This window comes from Simochromis diagramma, unplaced genomic scaffold, assembly GCF_900408965.1.
Source record: "Simochromis diagramma unplaced genomic scaffold, fSimDia1.1 OVJJ01000705.1, whole genome shotgun sequence".
Taxonomy (NCBI): Eukaryota; Metazoa; Chordata; class Actinopteri; order Cichliformes; family Cichlidae; genus Simochromis; species Simochromis diagramma.
This window is the reverse complement of record NW_024387448.1, coordinates 15,326-34,022: the sequence shown is the minus strand read 5'-3', so window position 1 is coordinate 34,022 and position 18,697 is coordinate 15,326. Positions and strand designations below refer to the sequence as shown.

Here is an 18,697-nt window from a genome sequence, read left to right as displayed (position 1 = left end):
CAAGCTTAAAAATGGGGATTTCTCTGTAGCAAACGTCTTTCTCATAAAAAATTCTATAAATTCCCCGATGTTTTTTTTTTTTACACATTTTATAGGGTTTCTATCATAGGAAGAAAATTCTGTTTTATTTTGAAGACAAAGACCCAAAGTCGGAAGCCTTAGTTTACGTTAAACATGTGCGTCGTTGGCGCAGACTCATGATGCTGGTTATCGGCACAGCGTCATCTGTTTGTAAAAATCTAATTTTTCATTGTAAAGGCAAGCATTTCCAGTCGCTTTCACGGAAGGGGGGCTCCACTTAAACCTAACAATGTGAAGGTAGGCCGTGTTGATACTGACGCTGGTACCGCAGTGGTGCTTTAGAAGCTGGATGCTGTCAGCATGCTGTAGTTCAGCTACATGGTAGACTCGTCTTCTTAGACATGCTCTTGTTAAGTTTGTATTCCGTATCCTAAGATCTACATGAAGCAAACAAGTCTTCCAAAAGTGTTATAGTTGTACTAACGGATACAAGGGACCAACGCTAGTGTTTGGCAACACAAGACATCATAACTATCAGTGAAGCTGGTGCATGCAAATTCGGATGGATTCTTTTATTGACAGTAAGATGTAAAGCATTGTAATGCCATTTATATACAAAGGCTGCTGTACCTGTGATCATACTGTAGAAGTAGGTTTTTATGTAATTAACCTGTAAATATAGGCCTTCAAAGTTACCAGCTGACCAAATCATATTCAATCACAAAGACAAAGTAGCAAAATAAATCAATAAAATTATATCTTCTTGAGCAGCACAGACAGCTTCCCGGCTGCTTACAGCACTTACTCTCGTGTTCTGCATTTCTAGCCATCCTCCATCACCTAAGCACCCCTGCAGTGATGCCTCCAGCCATGTCTCAAATAAGCGATCCAAAGATTGCTTTTGCCTACTTGCGCCCAGCCTGTGTCCTGCTCACCCGAGAGCCCACAGTGGTTAATGTGGAGACACTCAAAGGCCAGTTAAAAGAAGTCAACGATGCCACGTTGCAGCAGCTTCAGGAGTACGTCCTCTTCCCTCTTCGATTTGTCCTTAAAGTCCCCGGGGCTAAGAAGGAGCAGCTGGTGCAGTCTGTGACCGAGGCAGTAAGCTATGTTTTGGAGAACACTTGCATCCACAGCTGGGAAACCCTCCACGACCTCTTTTCCGAGCTTTGCCTGTGCCTGTCCTCTTCAGCTGATCCCGGGAAGCCTGCAGATACATCAGAGGAGCTAAAATCAGCTGTTCTGAGGTGCCTGGATGCCCTGCTTCATGCTGCTTATGGTGATATAGTGTTCAAACTCTTTGAACCGATTATGCTGCCTGGGCTGGGTGCTGCCGTTTCACTGCTGCTGGCTTTGGGAGAGAAGGAGAAATCTCGAGATATACAGACAGCAGCCTTGAAGTGCCTCCAGGCTTTGACTCTGCAGTGTGACTGCACCCAGGAACACGTAGTCCCATCATCAGAGGAGCGATGCTCTGTAGGCAGCGCCATGGCATCATTTTTACCTGGAATCACCATGGCTACGGCCAGGATCATTACAGGAGATTTGAGGCAAGGCCATGCAGTCACAGTCCGGGCCATCAAGGTACCACATGTTTGTTAATCAGATTTACAACAACAGCACAATAATGGCTTAACACTTTATTAGACGATAGTCATCATATGTAATCGATGATCTCATGCAATTTCATAGTTCGCAAGTGAACATTTACCTTGTTAACTGATTTGAACATTTAATAAACCGTATATTAAAAAATTTATTATGTGATTGTTTGATTTGTTGAATAATTCAGTTGACCTAAACCTTTCATTTACAGAGCATGAAGAGGGCTTGTATAGTTTTTCCAGAACTAAAGGAAAATTTGACAATATCATAATACAAATGCACTGCAGTGATCTGATTATGTGATCATCTGTTGTCAGGTTTGGTCCAGGACTGTGGAGCTTGTCATGGAGGATGTCCAGCTCCAGTCCACTGAGTCCTATAAGACTCCCTCTGCAGACCTGGGGAGGATCGGACAGCTCATAGTCCTTCGGACACCGGAGTGGGTGAAGAACACGGCAGGGAAGCTGTCTGTCCTGCTCAAGAAGATAATCTCATGCACTTCAGCGCACCAGCACTGGAGGGTTAGAGTGGCAATGGTGGAGTTGGCCGATCACCTGCTGGCCAAATGCAGTCACTCACTGACTGATTGTGTAGGATCACTACTAGAAGCACTGGTGGGGGCAATCAATGATGTGGAACCTAGAGTCAGAGAGAGGTTTGATTTGATTGATATTTTTATAAAGAAAAGGAAGAAATGAATCATAATTAATGGATACAAGGTGTTTACTGATACTGCTATTTTCTCCTCTAGGTGTGAAGTTGCTCTCAGAGAGGTATCCCAGAGAAATCAGAGGTGCAGCGGCAGCAGTGGCACTCAGACCTTCACTGACATCTTATCTGAGAATCTCCATTCTTTGGCCACCTCCCTACCCAGACTGATGAGGACCTCTGATGACCAGAAGAAGCTCTTTGTTCTCAACGTGTTTTTGGGCTACTTAAAAATCTTAGGACCGCTTGTCTCTGTGGTGCTGAACTCGGCTGCACATCTGGAGAGGATTTCCAAAGCCTTAATGCAGGTAATGTAACAATAAGGTTACACTGCTTTTGATGTTATTATGCAACAACAGCCATGGATTTAAATAAAAAGTACACTTTTATCATATATATATATTATATATAGACTGAGCAGTAATGCATTTCTTGCATTTCTCATGGCTTCTAATGGGGGCCTTTCTTAAAATGACTCTGGTCCCAGTAACAAAGGCGCTTGTCGACTCAGAAATCGAGAGAAAACCAACAACACACCCGGCAGAACATTATGTTATTTACACGGGTGCACATGTGCGCATTCGCTGTCAAAATAAAAGACGCGCACCAGATAAGAAGTTGCAACGCGCGTTTGCGTCCATATAAAAGGCACTGTTTTTGTCCGCTAGAGTGGGATTTTCACGGCACATTCCGCACCACATCTCTGTGTGTTCATCATTTGTTTGAAGCCAGCTCACCTCCTGCAACCACTTTTCCGAGAATACGCGCTTCTTTTGTGGTTCGGACTCCTTCTGACATTTGTTTGGAGGTGGAGGAACACCAAAGTAATTGCTTAAAGGAGCTTCTTCGACATCTTTAAGAGTTTTAAACAAATGTCTGTCCTCCTCCAGAAAATCTTATGTATGCAAACACGCGTTGCAACTTCATATCTTGTGCGCGTTTTTTTTTTTTTTTTTTTTTGACAGCGAATGCGCACCTGCGGACCACTTATGTGCAGCCCCAGTTATATAGCTCGTCATATTGCAGCCACAGAAATTCTTTTGTCCATGAAACCATAAAGCTGCACTTTCTTTTTGCCTTATAGTCTGATTTGTCATAACTTTTCCGTTTTGTGGTAAGCTTTTCTTTGGCTGTCACTTCTTCACCCTGACCTGTCCTATTTGGCTCAGCAGAACTAAAATATATATGCTGCTGGTTTTACACACACACACACACACACACACACACATAACGGTCAGCGATTCTCTGCGCGATCAACCTCTCATATGTTTAAGCTGCGGGAGATTTCACTTGTCATGTTTGCATAGTAAGCTAACGATTGATAAGACGATGTCAGAGGAATTGGTGCGCAAATTATCATCACTCACCAATCAGTGCTGTCACTCTCTATATACAGTTCGCGTGAAAGTGAAAGCAAAAAACAAGCGCAAATTCAAACGCGATTTCAATATGTCACATATTGACAGTGGCTCACCGATGCCAATGACATAATTACCCAGCTACATTTCCGAAAGAATGCAAAAGCATTGACATATATTTTTCCTTCCTACAATAGATTTTGGTAGCCCGACTGGAAAGCGCTGTATCTGATTGAGGAATCACTCATCTTTGGAAAAGAGAGTTTATTACAGAGAAATGGCTCTTTCCAAAATAAAAGCTATACTATACGCTTCTTCTGGGCTATATTCTCAGCAGCATATTGTAGCGGGTCAGGGCTGTTCGGGGTTCTGTTTGTACAGTTATGTTTTGTTTATGTTGCCATAGTGACGGGTGACGCCCTCTCGCTGCGACGGTGTGTCCTTCCGGGGTCAGAGGGCGCTCTGTGTGTTGTTGTTGTTGTTGTTGTTGCTGTGCGGTTGCCGCGCTGAGCAGTTAGCTAGCGGCAGTGTTCTTCTGCAGATGTCAATAAACGGCTGTGCTCCCTGGCTAGCTCACGGGAAGCAAGACCAAACGACACCTCGACACCTCGTTGTCCGAGCTCGCCACATTGTGTCAGAAGTGGGATGATGGTAGCACCCCATGTTCTGACCCGAGTGACTTTTCCCCCGCCGGTCGTGACCGGCCGGTGTGCCAAAAGAAGGCACCTGGACATTTGCAAAGTGAAAGCAAAAAACAAGCGCAAATTCAAACGCGATTTCAATATGTCACATATTGACAGTGGCTCACCGATGCCAATGACATAATTACCCAGCTACATTTCCGAAAGAATGCAAAAGCATTGACATATATTTTTCCTTCCTATGATAGTCCGACGGGCAGGGCAGAGATAGATTTTGGTAGCCCGACTGGAAAAATCGCTAGCCCCGGGACGTCGGGCTAGCGATTTTGCGAGCCCTGTGTTACAGGCATGGCCCTTTAAGGATGAAGCCTGATGGGAAATGTATTCGGGATGTGTGTAGCGGGACTGCCTGGTGTGTGTGTGAAGAGAGAGAGTGGAGAAGGGGGAAAAGTAACGGTTAGCTACAGAAGAGACAAAAAGAAAATAAATAAAAGGAATATAATAACTCCCTCGACAGCCAGAGTTGTGTCGGCGATGCTCGCTGTGAGTAAACTGTTTCAGCCCACTGTACGCGGTGTTCGTGCCTTAGAGAAGAAGAAGTTCGGTGAAGCAGTTTCCTAGGCCTCCTTCGATCTTTTTGCTAGCGAAGTTGACCTGTATAGTAAGCTGTTGCCGGCTACGAGTCAGTTACGGAACCTTCAAGTAACTGCCAGAGGTTTCCTTACTACGGTTCGGGGCCGCGGATCTGGCGCGGTAACACCTGTATCTGATTGAGGAATCACTCATCTTTGGAAAAGAGAGTTTATTACAGAGAAATGGCTCTTTCCAAAATAAAAGCGATACTATACGCTTCTTCTGGGCTATATTCTCAGCAGCATATTGTAGCGGGTCAGGGCTGTTCGGGGTTCTGTTTGTACAGTTATGTTTTGTTTATGTTGCCATAGTGACGGGTGACGCCCTCTCGCTGCGACGGTGTGTCCTTCCGGGGTCAGAGGGCGCCCTGTGTGTTGTTGTTGTTGTTGCTGTGCGGTTGCCGCGCTGAGCAGGCAGTGTTCTTCTGCAGATGTCAATAAACGGCTGTGCTCCCTGGCTAGCTCACGGGAAGCAAGACCAAACGACACCTCCGTCTCCTCGTTGTCTGAGCTCGCCACAATCTTGTCAGAAGTGGGATGATGGTAGCACCCCATGTTCTGACCCGAGTGACTTTTCCCCCGCCGGTCGCGACCAGCCGGTGCGCCAAAATAAGGCACCTGGACATTTGCAGGACTTTGTGTTGGGTAATGGGGTCGTCGGGGACGACTGACCCCTTAGGTGGGGGCTATGTAGCGGGTTAGGGCTGTTCGGGGTTCTGTTTGTACAGTTATGTTTTGTTTATGTTGCCATAGTGACGGGTGACGCCCTCTCGCTGCGACGGTGTGTCCTTCCGGGGTCAGAGGGCGCCCTGTGTGTTGTTGTTGTTGTTGTTGTTGCTGTGCTGAGCAGTTAGCTAGCGGCAGTGTTCTTCTGCAGATGTCAATAAACGGCTGTGCTCCCTGGCTAGCTCACGGGAAGCAAGACCAAACGATACCTCCGTCTCCTCCTTGTCTGAGCTCGCCACAATATTAAACCTATCAGGTCCCCATAAGGAGAATCATGTGCTAACGGCTGTCTAAATGACTCGGGTAAAGTTTGTAGCATGCATGCTTGTTGTTTTTGTCTGCTTCCACTTGTCTTTGCACTAGGATGATATCAGCGTAAATGTGCAGTCATATTCGTTGTGTTCCCACTAGTGCTGTCAGTGTTAATCTCGTTGAAATGACGTTAACGCCACAACACCGCAAATCTCCCTGCGTGGGGCTAGACGGCCAACATGTTAACGAGCTAACTGCGCTAACACACTAGTTCCCACCCATATAATTGAGCATTGCGTGGCACATCCAACATACTGTTTTACTTTAGTCCATGACGCGTTTACCTTCAGGGTAATACGTCACATGAAAACCAAAATAATTCCAAACACCAGATCTGAATACATATATATATATGTATATATGTATATGTGTGTATATATATATATATATATATATATATATATATATGATTTAGAGATCTGTACAGAAATTTGTGTGTCTTGTTGAGCATGCACCAACACACACACAAAAACAATGAACACACATAAGCTTTTTTGCAAATGTTTCTATAAAAACCAGAGTAGTGTTCATTTGTGGATATATATGCTCACTTTTGATGATGATGTGATAAGGTGTTATCTCATCTATACATAAAAGTACTTCAAACCCCACATGCACATGTAATGTGATCTGTGTGTGTAGGACAGCTCAGACATGTGTGTCTGACGATCTGTAAATGAGCATAGTAGACATAAAAAAGTAAAGTGAGAGAAATCGAGTTGCCACAAATATCTCTATATCTAAATAATCCACGCAATTTATATAGTCGAAAAAGAGTAGAAAGAAGTTTACACTTATTTGATCCCATCTCCCTTAATACTCTTTAATATTTAAACATTTCATTTGTCAAATTCTACCAAATGTGCTGTTGTAGCTACTCACAGTGAGTTTTTCTTTTACATTTTTTCCCATCTACCAAAGAGCAATGATATCAGGGAGGTGTCTGCACAGCCCAGAGGACACTAAAAGGCAATTCCCATCTCAGCCAGTCTGTTCACCATGCTGCCATCTGGCAAGCAATACAGAAATATAAAACATTAAGCAGTTTTCTTCTTTCCTCATTTTCTCTACTTCCTCAGGCTGTCAGTTTACTGAATGATCCTCAACACTTTACCACGAAGAACAGCTATTTTTTTTCCCTACTTTTAAGTGATATAAAGTTTTGTTATACAACCATTTATTTAATAACAATAATAATAAGGATTATTCTTGACTCTTTAATACAATTTCAATTCAATATAAGAACGAAGACATGTGCAAATATAGTATAATTTAGATGTGTTCAGTAACTATGTGAATGAGTGTGCAAATAAGGTCCAGTTTGTAGTGGATTTGTGGAAGTTTTTGTTGTTTTTGAGACTTGGTGAGTTATTGTAAGGTGTTTGTGTATGTCAGTTCTTTGGTTGTATTGAGTTGAGGGCTCTGACTACTTGGGGAAAAAGCTCTTGCAGTGTCTGGTGGTTACGGTTTTGATGCAGCAAAACCATCTGCCAGATGGAATCAGGGAGAATAGAGTATATGAGGGGTGGAACGTGTCCTTCACCATGCTGTTCGCACATCGGATGATGTGTGTGTGTCATAGAGTTGGTAGATGGGTGGGAGAGGGCCTCCAATGATCATCTCTGCTGTCCTCACTATCCGCTGCAGAGACATCTTTTCAGCAAAAGTGCAGTTCCCATACCAGATAGCGATGTAGCAGCAGAGGACACTTTCAGTGGTTCCCTGGTAAAATGATGTGAGGATGGGAGGAGGGAGACTGGCCTTCTTCAGTTTGGTGTTCAGGTTCCAAGAGAGGTCATCATATGTGCACTCCCAGGAACCTGAACACTGTTGACCATCTCAACAGCAGATCCGTTGATTTGCAGTGGGGTGTGGGTCGTTGAGCTCTTCCTGAAGTTAACAACCATCTCTTTAGTCTTCTGAACATTCAGAGACAGGTTGTTACTCTGACACCAGTCCACCAGGTGTTGTACCTCCTCTCTGTATTCAGACTCATCGTTGTTGGTGACCTGGTTATTAATGCAAAAAATAATATTTTTAAATGTAGTCTCTTCAGGACTGCAGCCCAAAATATAGTATTTGACTTGTCAATGTTCACGTACAAAACCAAAATGATATATGTCTTATTTTGTGTAGAAATATAGGGCACCTTGGCATTAGTATTTTGTAGTCTGTAGTGCGGCTGCTTTAAGGTCCAATCTTGAATGTTTTTAGATTTCCTAACCCCGTTAAATTTCCTAAAGCTTCTGCATGCTTTACAGGTGCTGGAACTCGATGTGATGGATGTTCGCATTGTGGAGGAGAGGAGTTACGCTGCCGTGGAGATGAGCACCGGCTCCCATGATTCCTACACCACTCACACACAGAGGAAGCATTTTCTCTACTTCACAGATGAGAAAATCTTCTCTGTGCTCATGGAGATCTGTCGCACATTAGGTATAATTGCTCTTTGACTTGGACTCAGTTAGCCACTCCTGTTTTGTATCATCATTGTGCCTTTTCCATTGTAATTTCAAATGAATTTAAAGCAGTTATCTTCTAAAAACAACGACAGCTGGTATAAATACTCGTGGGTTGTAGCTGGCTCATTTCTTTAGCTCTCACAGATAATGTTTTTTTGTCTTTAGGTTATTATGGCAACATCTACCTGCTGACCGATCATCTGCTGGACTTGTACTGCCAGTCTTCAGTGTACAGAAAGCAGGCTGCCATGGTGTTAAATGAGACAGTTAGAGGTGCAGCAGGTATCGCTGTGGCAGACCAGAGTCAGGGTTTGGAGACCAAAGTTCGTGAAAGCCCTGCCACCCAGGAAGATATTAAAGCAGCAGCTGTTTCTATCATTGAGGAATACACCAGCCTGAACAACTGGCATTTGATTACAGTCAGCGAGGAGACGGATAGAGACCGACAGGATCAGCAGGTGAGGATATTTCAGTCCTGGTGCATCATTCATCAAGCATTTCCACACATAGTATATCATTTATTAACTTCATCTTGCCTCTAAGTGGAGTTCCTGACAAGTAGTATACTGACTCATCTCCTGTAGAGATGATTACAAAGAAATGTGCAAAATGCACATCCAGTCTAAACAGCAGAGCTGTTTGTACATAGATGCTACAAAATAAATCTAAGCAGTAAAACCTGGTTTAGACTAATTTAACTGAAGACTGAAAACATAAACAACACTCCTCATATCTTTTTAGAAATAATGCAAACATAGGCAAGGAATAGAGGGCACATTTTTGGGTGTTGGCAAGGGCTTTATTGTACAGAGTGAGGAGCGATCAGCGGATATTCGGATCAGCGGATATATATTTGGCCAGTTCTGGTTGCAGCAGCCTGTTACCATGTTTTGCTGTTCTTCATGCACAAAAACACTTTACAACTCCAAAGACACAAAGAAGTGAAATGATGTCGTTGTGATGGTCTGGCTTCACACGTCTGGGAGTGTCAGGGACTCTTCGTTTACTTCTGCACAAACTTTTTTTTAAAATCACGTGGGCTCTGGGCTTTACCAGCTCACGTATCCACGCCTCTTTTCACACTGATTTCTCAGCAGACTGAGCAGAAGTCAAAGCTGCTGCGAGATTTGAAGTTGCTACTCTGAAGTATCAAGGCTGGATTTTTGGAGCACGAGAAAATGTCTGCAAGCCTCCACCGAACAGAGGCCATAAACCTCTGGCAGCTTTCTGTTAGTTAGTAGATAAACTTGCAGTTTCACTCTGTCAGCTAAAAAGTACAAACATCCTGCCGGCATTGCCAAATAAAAGAATCGAAGAACACAGATACACGTTTGTCAGGAGGAATTTTTGACTCCTATAGAGGCGCTTTCTGTTTCTGCACTCAAGTCAAACTGTGTCATAAATGGAGTGCAGTATGAACCTAGTTTTCTTACTAAAACACATGGTAAGATGTTGAATGCTTTTTCATCCTTATAAAAAATTTTTTACACAAAGAAACAGAATGACTCTGTTTGAGACGAACAAGCTGCCTGCATAGACGGGCTCAGTAAAAGATGTCGATAGTTCGATTGGAGAGATCATACATGCCACTTCCTCTATAGCTGAAAATTCACAGGACATTTATAAACAACAGTGATTCCCAAAGTGTGGGCTGGGGCCCCCTTGTGGGCTACAGAGGTACTGCAGCTGGGCTGTAATACTTCTATTAGAGCTCAAAGCTATATACTTATTAACTTATATTTATTTATTATCTATTAATTGATGTATTTATATAAAATTTGAATTAAAACTGGTACTAGGAAATTATTAGTTTATGATTTTACTCATTACTCTGACCTAAATAGAAAAAGAGAACACATTAGACTGGTTTTGTTCTCTTTACTCTGGCTTCCATTACGTTTTAGACTTGATTTCATTTCACTGACTTTTAACGCTGTGAGTCGTGACGCTCCTGCCTACATGTCTGATATTTTTGAACCCCACGCTCCCTCTTGCAGCCTGAGATCATCTAATCAAAGGCTGTTGGTGGTCCCACAAACACGTTTTAAGCCTGGAGGAGAGTGCTGCATTCAGTCATTGTAATGATAATAATTATCATTATTATTATTAAGTTTACTGCTCTTTTATTCAAGATTGTCTCTTAGTGGCAGGTGGGCCACACATTGATTCTAACACTTTGCATATGACTGGGTAGGGTGAGCATTTTATAAGCACTTGTGTGGTTTTTGTTTATTTAAGGAAATACATCAGTTTCCCTTGTATTTTAAATTTGAGTGAAGATCCTAAATTGGCCCCCACTCTTCACTTTGAGAAAGGCTAATCTGTGTTATCCCCACATGAGCACAGTCAGATATAATACAGGCTTTCACTCAGGAGCAGGAAGGCTAAAGGCTGTTTAATGTTTGATCTAACTGTGTCAGACATTTGCGTTCTCACGTGCATGGACAATATCTTGAAAACTTCAGAGCTGCAGTGCATGTGTAAAAGTGGTTAGAAAGCAGTGCATTAACACAGGTTTTGTCTCTTTGCGTAGCTGCTCAGTCCATCCAGACTCCTCTCCATATCCAACAGTGATGCCGGCAACTCAAATAAAAGCTCTCTCCAAGTGATTCCTTCATCATCAACATCTGCATCCACAATCCACCAGCTCAACAGCAACATCTGGCAGCTGTGCATCCAACTCGAGGGCATCGCCTGCTGTGCTCAGGCGCTGGGCCGCGATTTCCGTCCCTTGTTGATGACCTCGCTGTATCCTGTGCTGGAGAAAGCTGGTGAGGAGACGCTGCTGGTCAGCCAGGCGGGACTGAGCTCCATGTGGGACATCAGTAAGGCCTGTGGATACGCTTCCCTCAAGGAACTGATCAATGAGAACTCTGACTACCCGCTTAATGACATTTCACTCAACCTTCAGAGAATCAGCCAGCATCCACAGGTAGTTATGTTTTTAACCCAAAATGGACACAGAAATGACTGCTGGAGGGTTTACCTGATTTCCTCCTTTGTCTGCTTAAGCCTGTGCTGCCCTGAGCTTGTACTGTATTTCATTATAATCCTGTCTTGTTGGCCAGGCTCCACGGGTGTTGACAGTTATGTTGACTCACTCTGACTGCAGCCTGCTGCCACTGGTCGGGGACATCGTTCAGGATGTGCTGACGGCTCTGGATCTCAGCTACGAGCGCACAGCTGCTCTTTTCTGCTCCGTGCTGCACGCGCTCATGAAGGCACTGGGTAAGATTTCAACAGTGATGTCAGCTTGAGTCTCACATATGCTGGGAGTCAAAGAGGACAAGGAAGAAAATGTAACTCATGTTTTCTGCAGTGTCTTTCAAACTTTCTATCAAGGAGTACACTTCAGGATAAATAACTTTGCTTGTTATCAAATTATCAGTATCTTTGGAAACATTTAATACATCGTGATGGTTTAAATGCTCAGTCGTTTTCTGCTACATATTCATAATAATATTTATACAGCGGCACTATAGGTATTTGCAGTTTTACAAGCCCTCACAGTAAAAATGTGTAAATTAAATGTCACTAATGGCTCTTTCCAAAAAACATCAGTGTTTGTGTCACACTGATTTGATCAGCTGACTTATTTTATTGTAACCAAACCTATGTTCATATTGTTGTCTTGTTTTTCCTTTAGCGAGGTGGTTTCCTTCCACTTGTAGCAGGACCAGTAAGTCTACCAGCTACAGGCAACGCTCCAGTGACCAGGAAGACCTCAGCATTCGCCAATTCCTGCTGAATTACCGCAAACAGAAAGAACTGGCAGAGGGCATTGGAATAGAGGATGATTATAACACTGAAGACCAAGGTAATAGGTCTGTCTAAGGGCCAGTGGAATATAAGCTATAGGTTGTAGTGGTGATTATTTTAGATTCAGAGTGTAGAGGAGATGGATCATTGTAATTAAGAGTCATAGAAATCTGAACCTCACTGCTAAACTGGCGGTCTAACTGTACATGTGCTCCATTGCAGAAGTCCCTCCCACTGAGTGTGAGGATGTTGAAGATACTGGTAGTCCTGATGTGAAAGCAGAGCTTCCCTCCCACCTCAGCATCACTAAGGATGTTATGGAGCGCTGCATTCATCTGCTGTCTGATCCCAGCCTCAGGCTCCGACTCAAGGTACTGTATCAGTAGTTTTACGTAGAGTCAACTGTTGGACTAATAACAAAAATAATCATTCTTGTGAAGGTAGGACCGCCAGCGTTGGTACAATTCATCCTGTCAGAACTGTGTGGAGGACTGTTCAGTGGTGTAATGCTCATCAAGGAAAAACATTCAGTCTGGTCCAGGAGTGAAACAGAAATAAGTCTGTGCTGAAGTCGTGCCTGCTCAGGAGTTTGGGCTCTCAATGAAGACCTCAGTAATTAGTTTCAGCTCACATATAATCAGGATCAAAACAGAGATAATTGTTAGGTGTGTTGTGCGTCTTTGTCTTTAGGTACTAGACGTGCTGGAGTTGTGCGTTCAGGTGCTGAGTGACAGGGAAAATGAACTGCTGCCTATGGCTCATCGCTGCTGGCCAGCACTCCTGCAGAGACTCACAGCTGATGACCCATTAGCAGTCCTCAGAGCCTTCAGGGTAAGTAAAACAAACCTCTCTTTTCATTATGTGAGTCAAAATTATTCAAGTCGTCTTTCGTTTTTTAAACTCTTTATAGTGAAAGAATGAAAGATGGTGCCCAACAACAGGCTTATTTCATTCAGAAATAGTTCTATTATTTACTTTTTTGGGTTGTAATGTGAAGACTCTTTAAACTAACATTTCTTCTATCAGCACAGAAAAATCACAGTGTGGATGCCTTCTTAGAGGCTGCTTGTCGGTGTAAATTGGGCTACTCGTCAGCTCCTGTCATCAGCTGGACTATTTTTGAATTTGTTATTCATATTTTCATTGATGAACTGACAAATTCAAACACGTTAAGTCTGTAAACAGTCATTTATTCACTCAGAGCTGCTGCTGGGAAATTGTTTCATCAGCTTTGGGATATATATACGAGTTTTGTAAATGCTATAATTCATCCAGGAGTATACAACGGGAAGGTTTTATTGAATTTTGACAGCTTGCTCCTTTTGTACATTACATTTTTGTACATTTCATTCCAGGTGCTGTGCGTGCTGGGTGAAACATGTGGGGACTTTCTGAGGAGGAGGGTTTCTAAAGAGGTTCTGCCCAAGCTGAGCGCCTCTCTGGCACGGCAGGCTCCGATCAGCGCCAAGGCTGGGCCTGTCTACACACACACCCTGGCCTACAAACTGCAGCTGGCTGTATTGCAGGGGCTGGGCTCACTGTGCCAGAGACTGGATCTGGGTAAGAGAATAGAGACACAGTGCTCACAAACAGCACAGTTTCACCAAGACACAACATAGTGCATCATCCTGTAGAACTGTACCTGGGCTCTGGCAATGATCAAAGCAGCCACAACATGGACAAATCAGAGCAAGACAACTATTCTTAGTATGACGCCTCACTTTATGGAGATTGGTGCAACATGAAGCCCATTTATGTAAAAATACATTGAAGACAGATGACCTCTTATCTTTATCTAACCTCTTTTCAGCTGTAATATTTAACTGAACACAACGAGAGCAAAGAGCTACCAGGATTTTTTTGGCCTACTGTTAAATGCCCCCTGTTCAATACTTTACTTTTTCTTTTTACTTTTTCTCTGTGCTGTTTTGATCCCATATTTATTTTGGGTAAATACATGTTATCTATCTTATTGAAGCCTATTTGATCACAGGGCTGTAACTTTCTTGTAGGAATCAACTTTATGATTTATAAATGAATGAGTTATAGTCAGCTTTCTTCCTGTGAGTGAGACAACAGCAATACAAGTTTGTGTCTGTACTTTAGTACAGAGATGAAGATGTCTCTATACTGAGGTTAACAAATTAGGTTGTTAGCCTGATTTGACATTAAAGCTGTGTGTGGGGAGATGAGTCGTCAGAAAAAGCCAAAGAATTTATTGAAGCTCCTTCACCACCAGGTGGCAGTCTCGTATAACAATGAAAATCAACCATTGGTATCACAGCATAAATCAGGGCATCTCTGCTTTATTATACAAACCTTAAACAGTTTGACATCCTAAATGCATGACGGTGATGTTATTACTAAAAATGCCTCTTCACTGTGGCAGCTCTGTGATTCAACATATGTTAACCATGACTTTGATGATACGGACCACAGCCAGCTGTGCCAGCAGGATGCTGCTCAGGTCCAAACTGCACACACAGCTACGACTGCAAGCAGCTCTTCTTATACCCAACTGAGAAACGTGATTGTTCAATCAGCGAATGCGAAGCCATTTAATTGATAAGCTCAGAGTAGTTGTTGTTATTTTTGCTTACTTTGTGCTCAACATACTTCCATTAGCATGTTGAAAATATTCAAGGCCTGCAGGCTTCTGCCATTACATTCCCAATTATGCAATTATGAGCTGCTTGTGTAATTTTTGGTCACCTGCGCAGTGTGGAGGTGAACTGAGTGACAGAGTGAATATCACAAATGTCACACCCTCCCACTGAGGTTCATCGCTGACAGAGGAAAAGAGTCACAAAGGTGACAGAGCTGTCTGCAGCCTTTCCAGAGCCAGCATTACATCTAACAGTGACAAGGACTGCAGTGTAAAGACAATTGTTTCATTTTGTAAGATATCAGGTTGTTTGTGAAACTGTTCCTTTAAAATAGCGTACGGCACTTTTTGTACTGCAAACTCTCTCGTACAGTGTAGTGTGCAGATAAACAGGCACGATACACGTTGTGTGTTTGAGATGCTCTTTGTGATTATTCTGTGAAGTCGGTTTCAGTATGGTCTTCAGGTCACAGGGGGTGGGACAAACATGGTTTTAAAAAGGAGATTAACCAGCAGTGGTGAGGGAGACGTGGTATGTAGTGGGAGTGGGCAATTTCAAGAATAAATGCTCACCTGGACAGGCAGAATTATTGTTGGTAAGCTTTAACGTTCTGACCTCTCAAAACTGCTGTGAAATCCTCCCTGAACCACCTCAGCAGTTTTACTGAGCTCACTAGTTATCAGAGGTAAAGTCCAGGCTTGGTCTACTTTTTATACTCTTTCATATTTTTCCTAGTTCCTCTTCTTTCCCTCCTCCCTTCTTATCTTTACCCCATATTTTTGGAACCAGTATCATATATTTAAAGGTTTTGTTCTTTTGGATATAGAAGTGTTATTATGTGCACGCACTGGACATAATCAGAAAAGAAGCACTCACAACAGTAACCATGTATGGAGTGAAGCCTGGAGCTGCACATGTAACGTGCCCCACTTTCCTCACAACCTACTGCACCACTGCCTGCTGTTTCAGCCCATCCACCACCCCAGCATCCACCTGTATGCTCCTGGAGTTTTATGAGTAACATATTTGCAGGGAGTGATCCACCCGAAGACCAGGCACCGAGCTCAAACTGTATTCTGCTGCTGTGATTAATTCGTGAAATTAACTTGGCTTTGTTGTATTTTATTCTTTTTTATTTTCTTTTACAAGTCTATTTCTGTTGAAATTTCTGGATAAAATATAAAAGTATTACAATTGTTATATGAATAAAATATAGTAAAAATGTCCTGTGTTTGGTTTTCTCAGCTGAAGCAGACCTAGATGTGGTTTGTGAAGCCTGTCTACCCTACCTGAGCTCCAGACAACCCATCAGACTGCAAGAAGCCTGTTTAAAGTAAGTCTTTATTAAGGACCGCTGTAGTCTTGGAAAGTAACTAAATCCTTCATTTAGTTACTAATGTGTTTGAGTGTTACACACAGACAGAATGCCATAAATGAAAACTGTACCATCCAGTTGACATTGTATTGCCATGTTGGTCATTAACAGCCACGTAACATGATTTATCAGTAAAATCTGAATTTAAATTGAATGCTCAACATCATATTTGGAGAGGTGCTGGGTGTTACACAACAAAAGATGACTTCAGGAGTCATTCATTGTCTCTGAACACTGAATATGAAACAAAGCACTGTGGCTATAGCTTTTGTTTCCTGAAGGAGAGGAACATGGGACCTGAGAATGGAATACCTCAGGAATAATCAGGTTCCTGCATGTTCTGGGTAAAGACACCAGTATTTGTGACTTTAAAGTATATTACCTGTAATATAAGACTTTTAACCCTTTGCTGCAAACTTTAGTAAATCAGTTTGTGGGCCTGATTTAAATATCACCCTCACTCATTTTGTCCCTTGAGAAAGAAGTTCCAGAAATACGCAGATGTAGTTCTGCAGTTGTGGCTAAAACCAATAGGAGCGGCTAAGCTAACTTACAATAGCTAGCAATCCCAACTTGGCAAAAGTGTTCCTAGCCAGGTAAAGAGGATAAAAAGTGAGAATGACTGTGATGAGGAGTTTATATGTGGCATATCATCACAGGTCAGTTGCTGTACAGGCGTGAATAGAAGTGTCTTCAGGACATGTAGAGCCGTGATCTCCCAATACTGTGTGTACGAATCTGAAAGGGAACTCGTTTCACCTTTACACTGGCATCTGATGCAAAAAGTGTGCACTGTGAGACCTACAGTAATGTAAAGGACAGATGGAAGTTGTGAATAAAAAAAGCAAATAAATAAATAGCTCAGAATGCAGTATGCAAGCAGCCTTTCATAACTCACATCATTCTGAATTATTGATCTAAGTGTTTGGGTAGCAACATAGCAGCCACAAGTAAAAACACACGCTTTAATATATTTAAGTATTTTCCTGCTTGGAGGTGATTTAAAAAACAAACCTGAAGAGAAAGGCAGTGTTGAGTTAATGAGCTTATAGTTAAACTGTTGGCCTGCATGTTAAAGCCAGCAAAACTCGTTCAGTCTGTCACTTTGGATTATAGGAAGGTGTTTTCCATACAATAGATATTACGTACAAGGCAAAACACAGCTCAGAACTAATCCTGTTCCCATGTTTCTTTCCCTTTCCTGCACAGTGTGTTCCGACACTTAATCCAGGTGGATCCGGACACCTTCTGGTTTACTCTAAATGAGCTGCACTGCCCGTCCTCTTACATCCCACACCACCCCGACCTCCTGCCGGTGCAGCTGAACGGCACGGGCAGGCCGAGAGACGAGTTCTCGGACAACGTGTTCAAACTGCTCAAGGAGGAGTTTGGCTCCGTTACTGAGACAGTTAACCAGCCAGTCAGCTAATGAGCTGCTGCTTGATGAAATTGACTCATCTCACAAATGGACAACTTATTGAACCACGACTTCAACAGGTCAATTAACTGAAAGAAATCTGTCAGCTGTGCCAAATAGTTGATCACCTAGCTCTGTGGAATTAAGAGCTACTCTGTAATTTACAAAATGTTACTTAGTCATCACCTTCATTATCTAACCTCCTGGCTTCTGCTAGCCCACAATTAGTACTTACTGTACATTAACATTAGATGAAAATGGAGGTCTACTGAGTTATGTTTGATTAAAAAGAGAAAAAAACTAAAGTGTCTGACATTTTTGTCTCTTTCCTAATTTTCCCGAGGAGGGAATCTCAGCAGATGAATTCACACACATTTTTACATCATATGATTTGATTTGATATACCTTTATTAGTCCCACAAGGGGAAATTTCATAAGGCTGCCGACCTATTGCACGCAATGGCGGCACCATCTTACCCTCCGACCATACATACATTACACAAAACATCACATGGGGAAGACAGGTCAGAGAGGTATAACAATGGAAAATGCACCACATGAGGAAAGATAAGGAGAAAAAAATAACTCCCCCCAGACTGAGCTCCAACAGGGAGATCAGTTTGAGAACAGAAAAAAAACACCTCTGCACATAGCACATGAAAAAACTCTTAATACACCAAAGAAACACATGACAAGCAACAGGGGTGGGCAAAGGGTGAGAGACAGCCGATTTAGACAGTACATCCGGGCTTGCAGCCTGTGCGCTGGTCTCCTTGATCCACCGTCAGCATCGGAAGGGAATAAGCGTCGAAGGCGTTTGGAAAGGGAGGGGGGATGAGTGTGTGTGTGTCCAGAGTTCAGCTGAGACAGTCCTTCGCCCTGCTAGGCTAAGTAAACAGTCTTCCAGCCAACCCAGGTGGCCTTGCATGGAATGGGAAGGAACAGTCTAAACACAGTCGTTATCAGGGTGTTGTTGTTCGGCTCCAGCCTTGCGACCGCAGCTGGCGCCGAGAGGGTATCCGCATGAGGTGATGGTGCTTTTTACTTTAGTGCGAACAGCTCATATGAATTTCAA

The 18,697-nt window shown here is 42.9% G+C and overlaps 1 protein-coding gene across 1 annotated transcript; it reads left to right on the top strand.

Annotated features, from left to right (window-relative positions):
• The first annotated feature begins 162 nt into the window (after window positions 1-162).
• LOC120722775 (TELO2-interacting protein 1 homolog) lies at window positions 163-17,919 on the top strand. The gene is made up of 14 exons (XM_040013921.1): window positions 163-318; window positions 848-1,605; window positions 1,944-2,281; window positions 2,378-2,642; window positions 8,265-8,439; window positions 8,631-8,923; window positions 10,999-11,397; window positions 11,534-11,693; window positions 12,112-12,282; window positions 12,447-12,595; window positions 12,915-13,055; window positions 13,580-13,784; window positions 16,076-16,163; window positions 17,415-17,919. The coding sequence occupies exons 2-14, from the start codon at window positions 880-882 to the stop codon at window positions 17,632-17,634; spliced, it is 3,330 nt and encodes a 1,109-aa protein (XP_039869855.1). The 5' UTR covers window positions 163-318; window positions 848-879; the 3' UTR covers window positions 17,635-17,919.
• The last annotated feature ends 778 nt before the right edge of the window (window positions 17,920-18,697 follow it).

Coding starts and splice junctions, on each gene's coding strand:
- LOC120722775 (XM_040013921.1), top strand. CDS start 880: ATGCCTCCAGCCATGTCTCAAATAAGCGATCCAAAGATTGCTTTTGCC. Junction 2,282..2,377: donor GAACCTAGAGTCAGAGAGAG/GTTTGATTTGAT, acceptor TTTCTCCTCTAG/GTGTGAAGTTGCTCTCAGAG. Junction 16,164..17,414: donor CTGCAAGAAGCCTGTTTAAA/GTAAGTCTTTAT, acceptor TTTCCTGCACAG/TGTGTTCCGACACTTAATCC.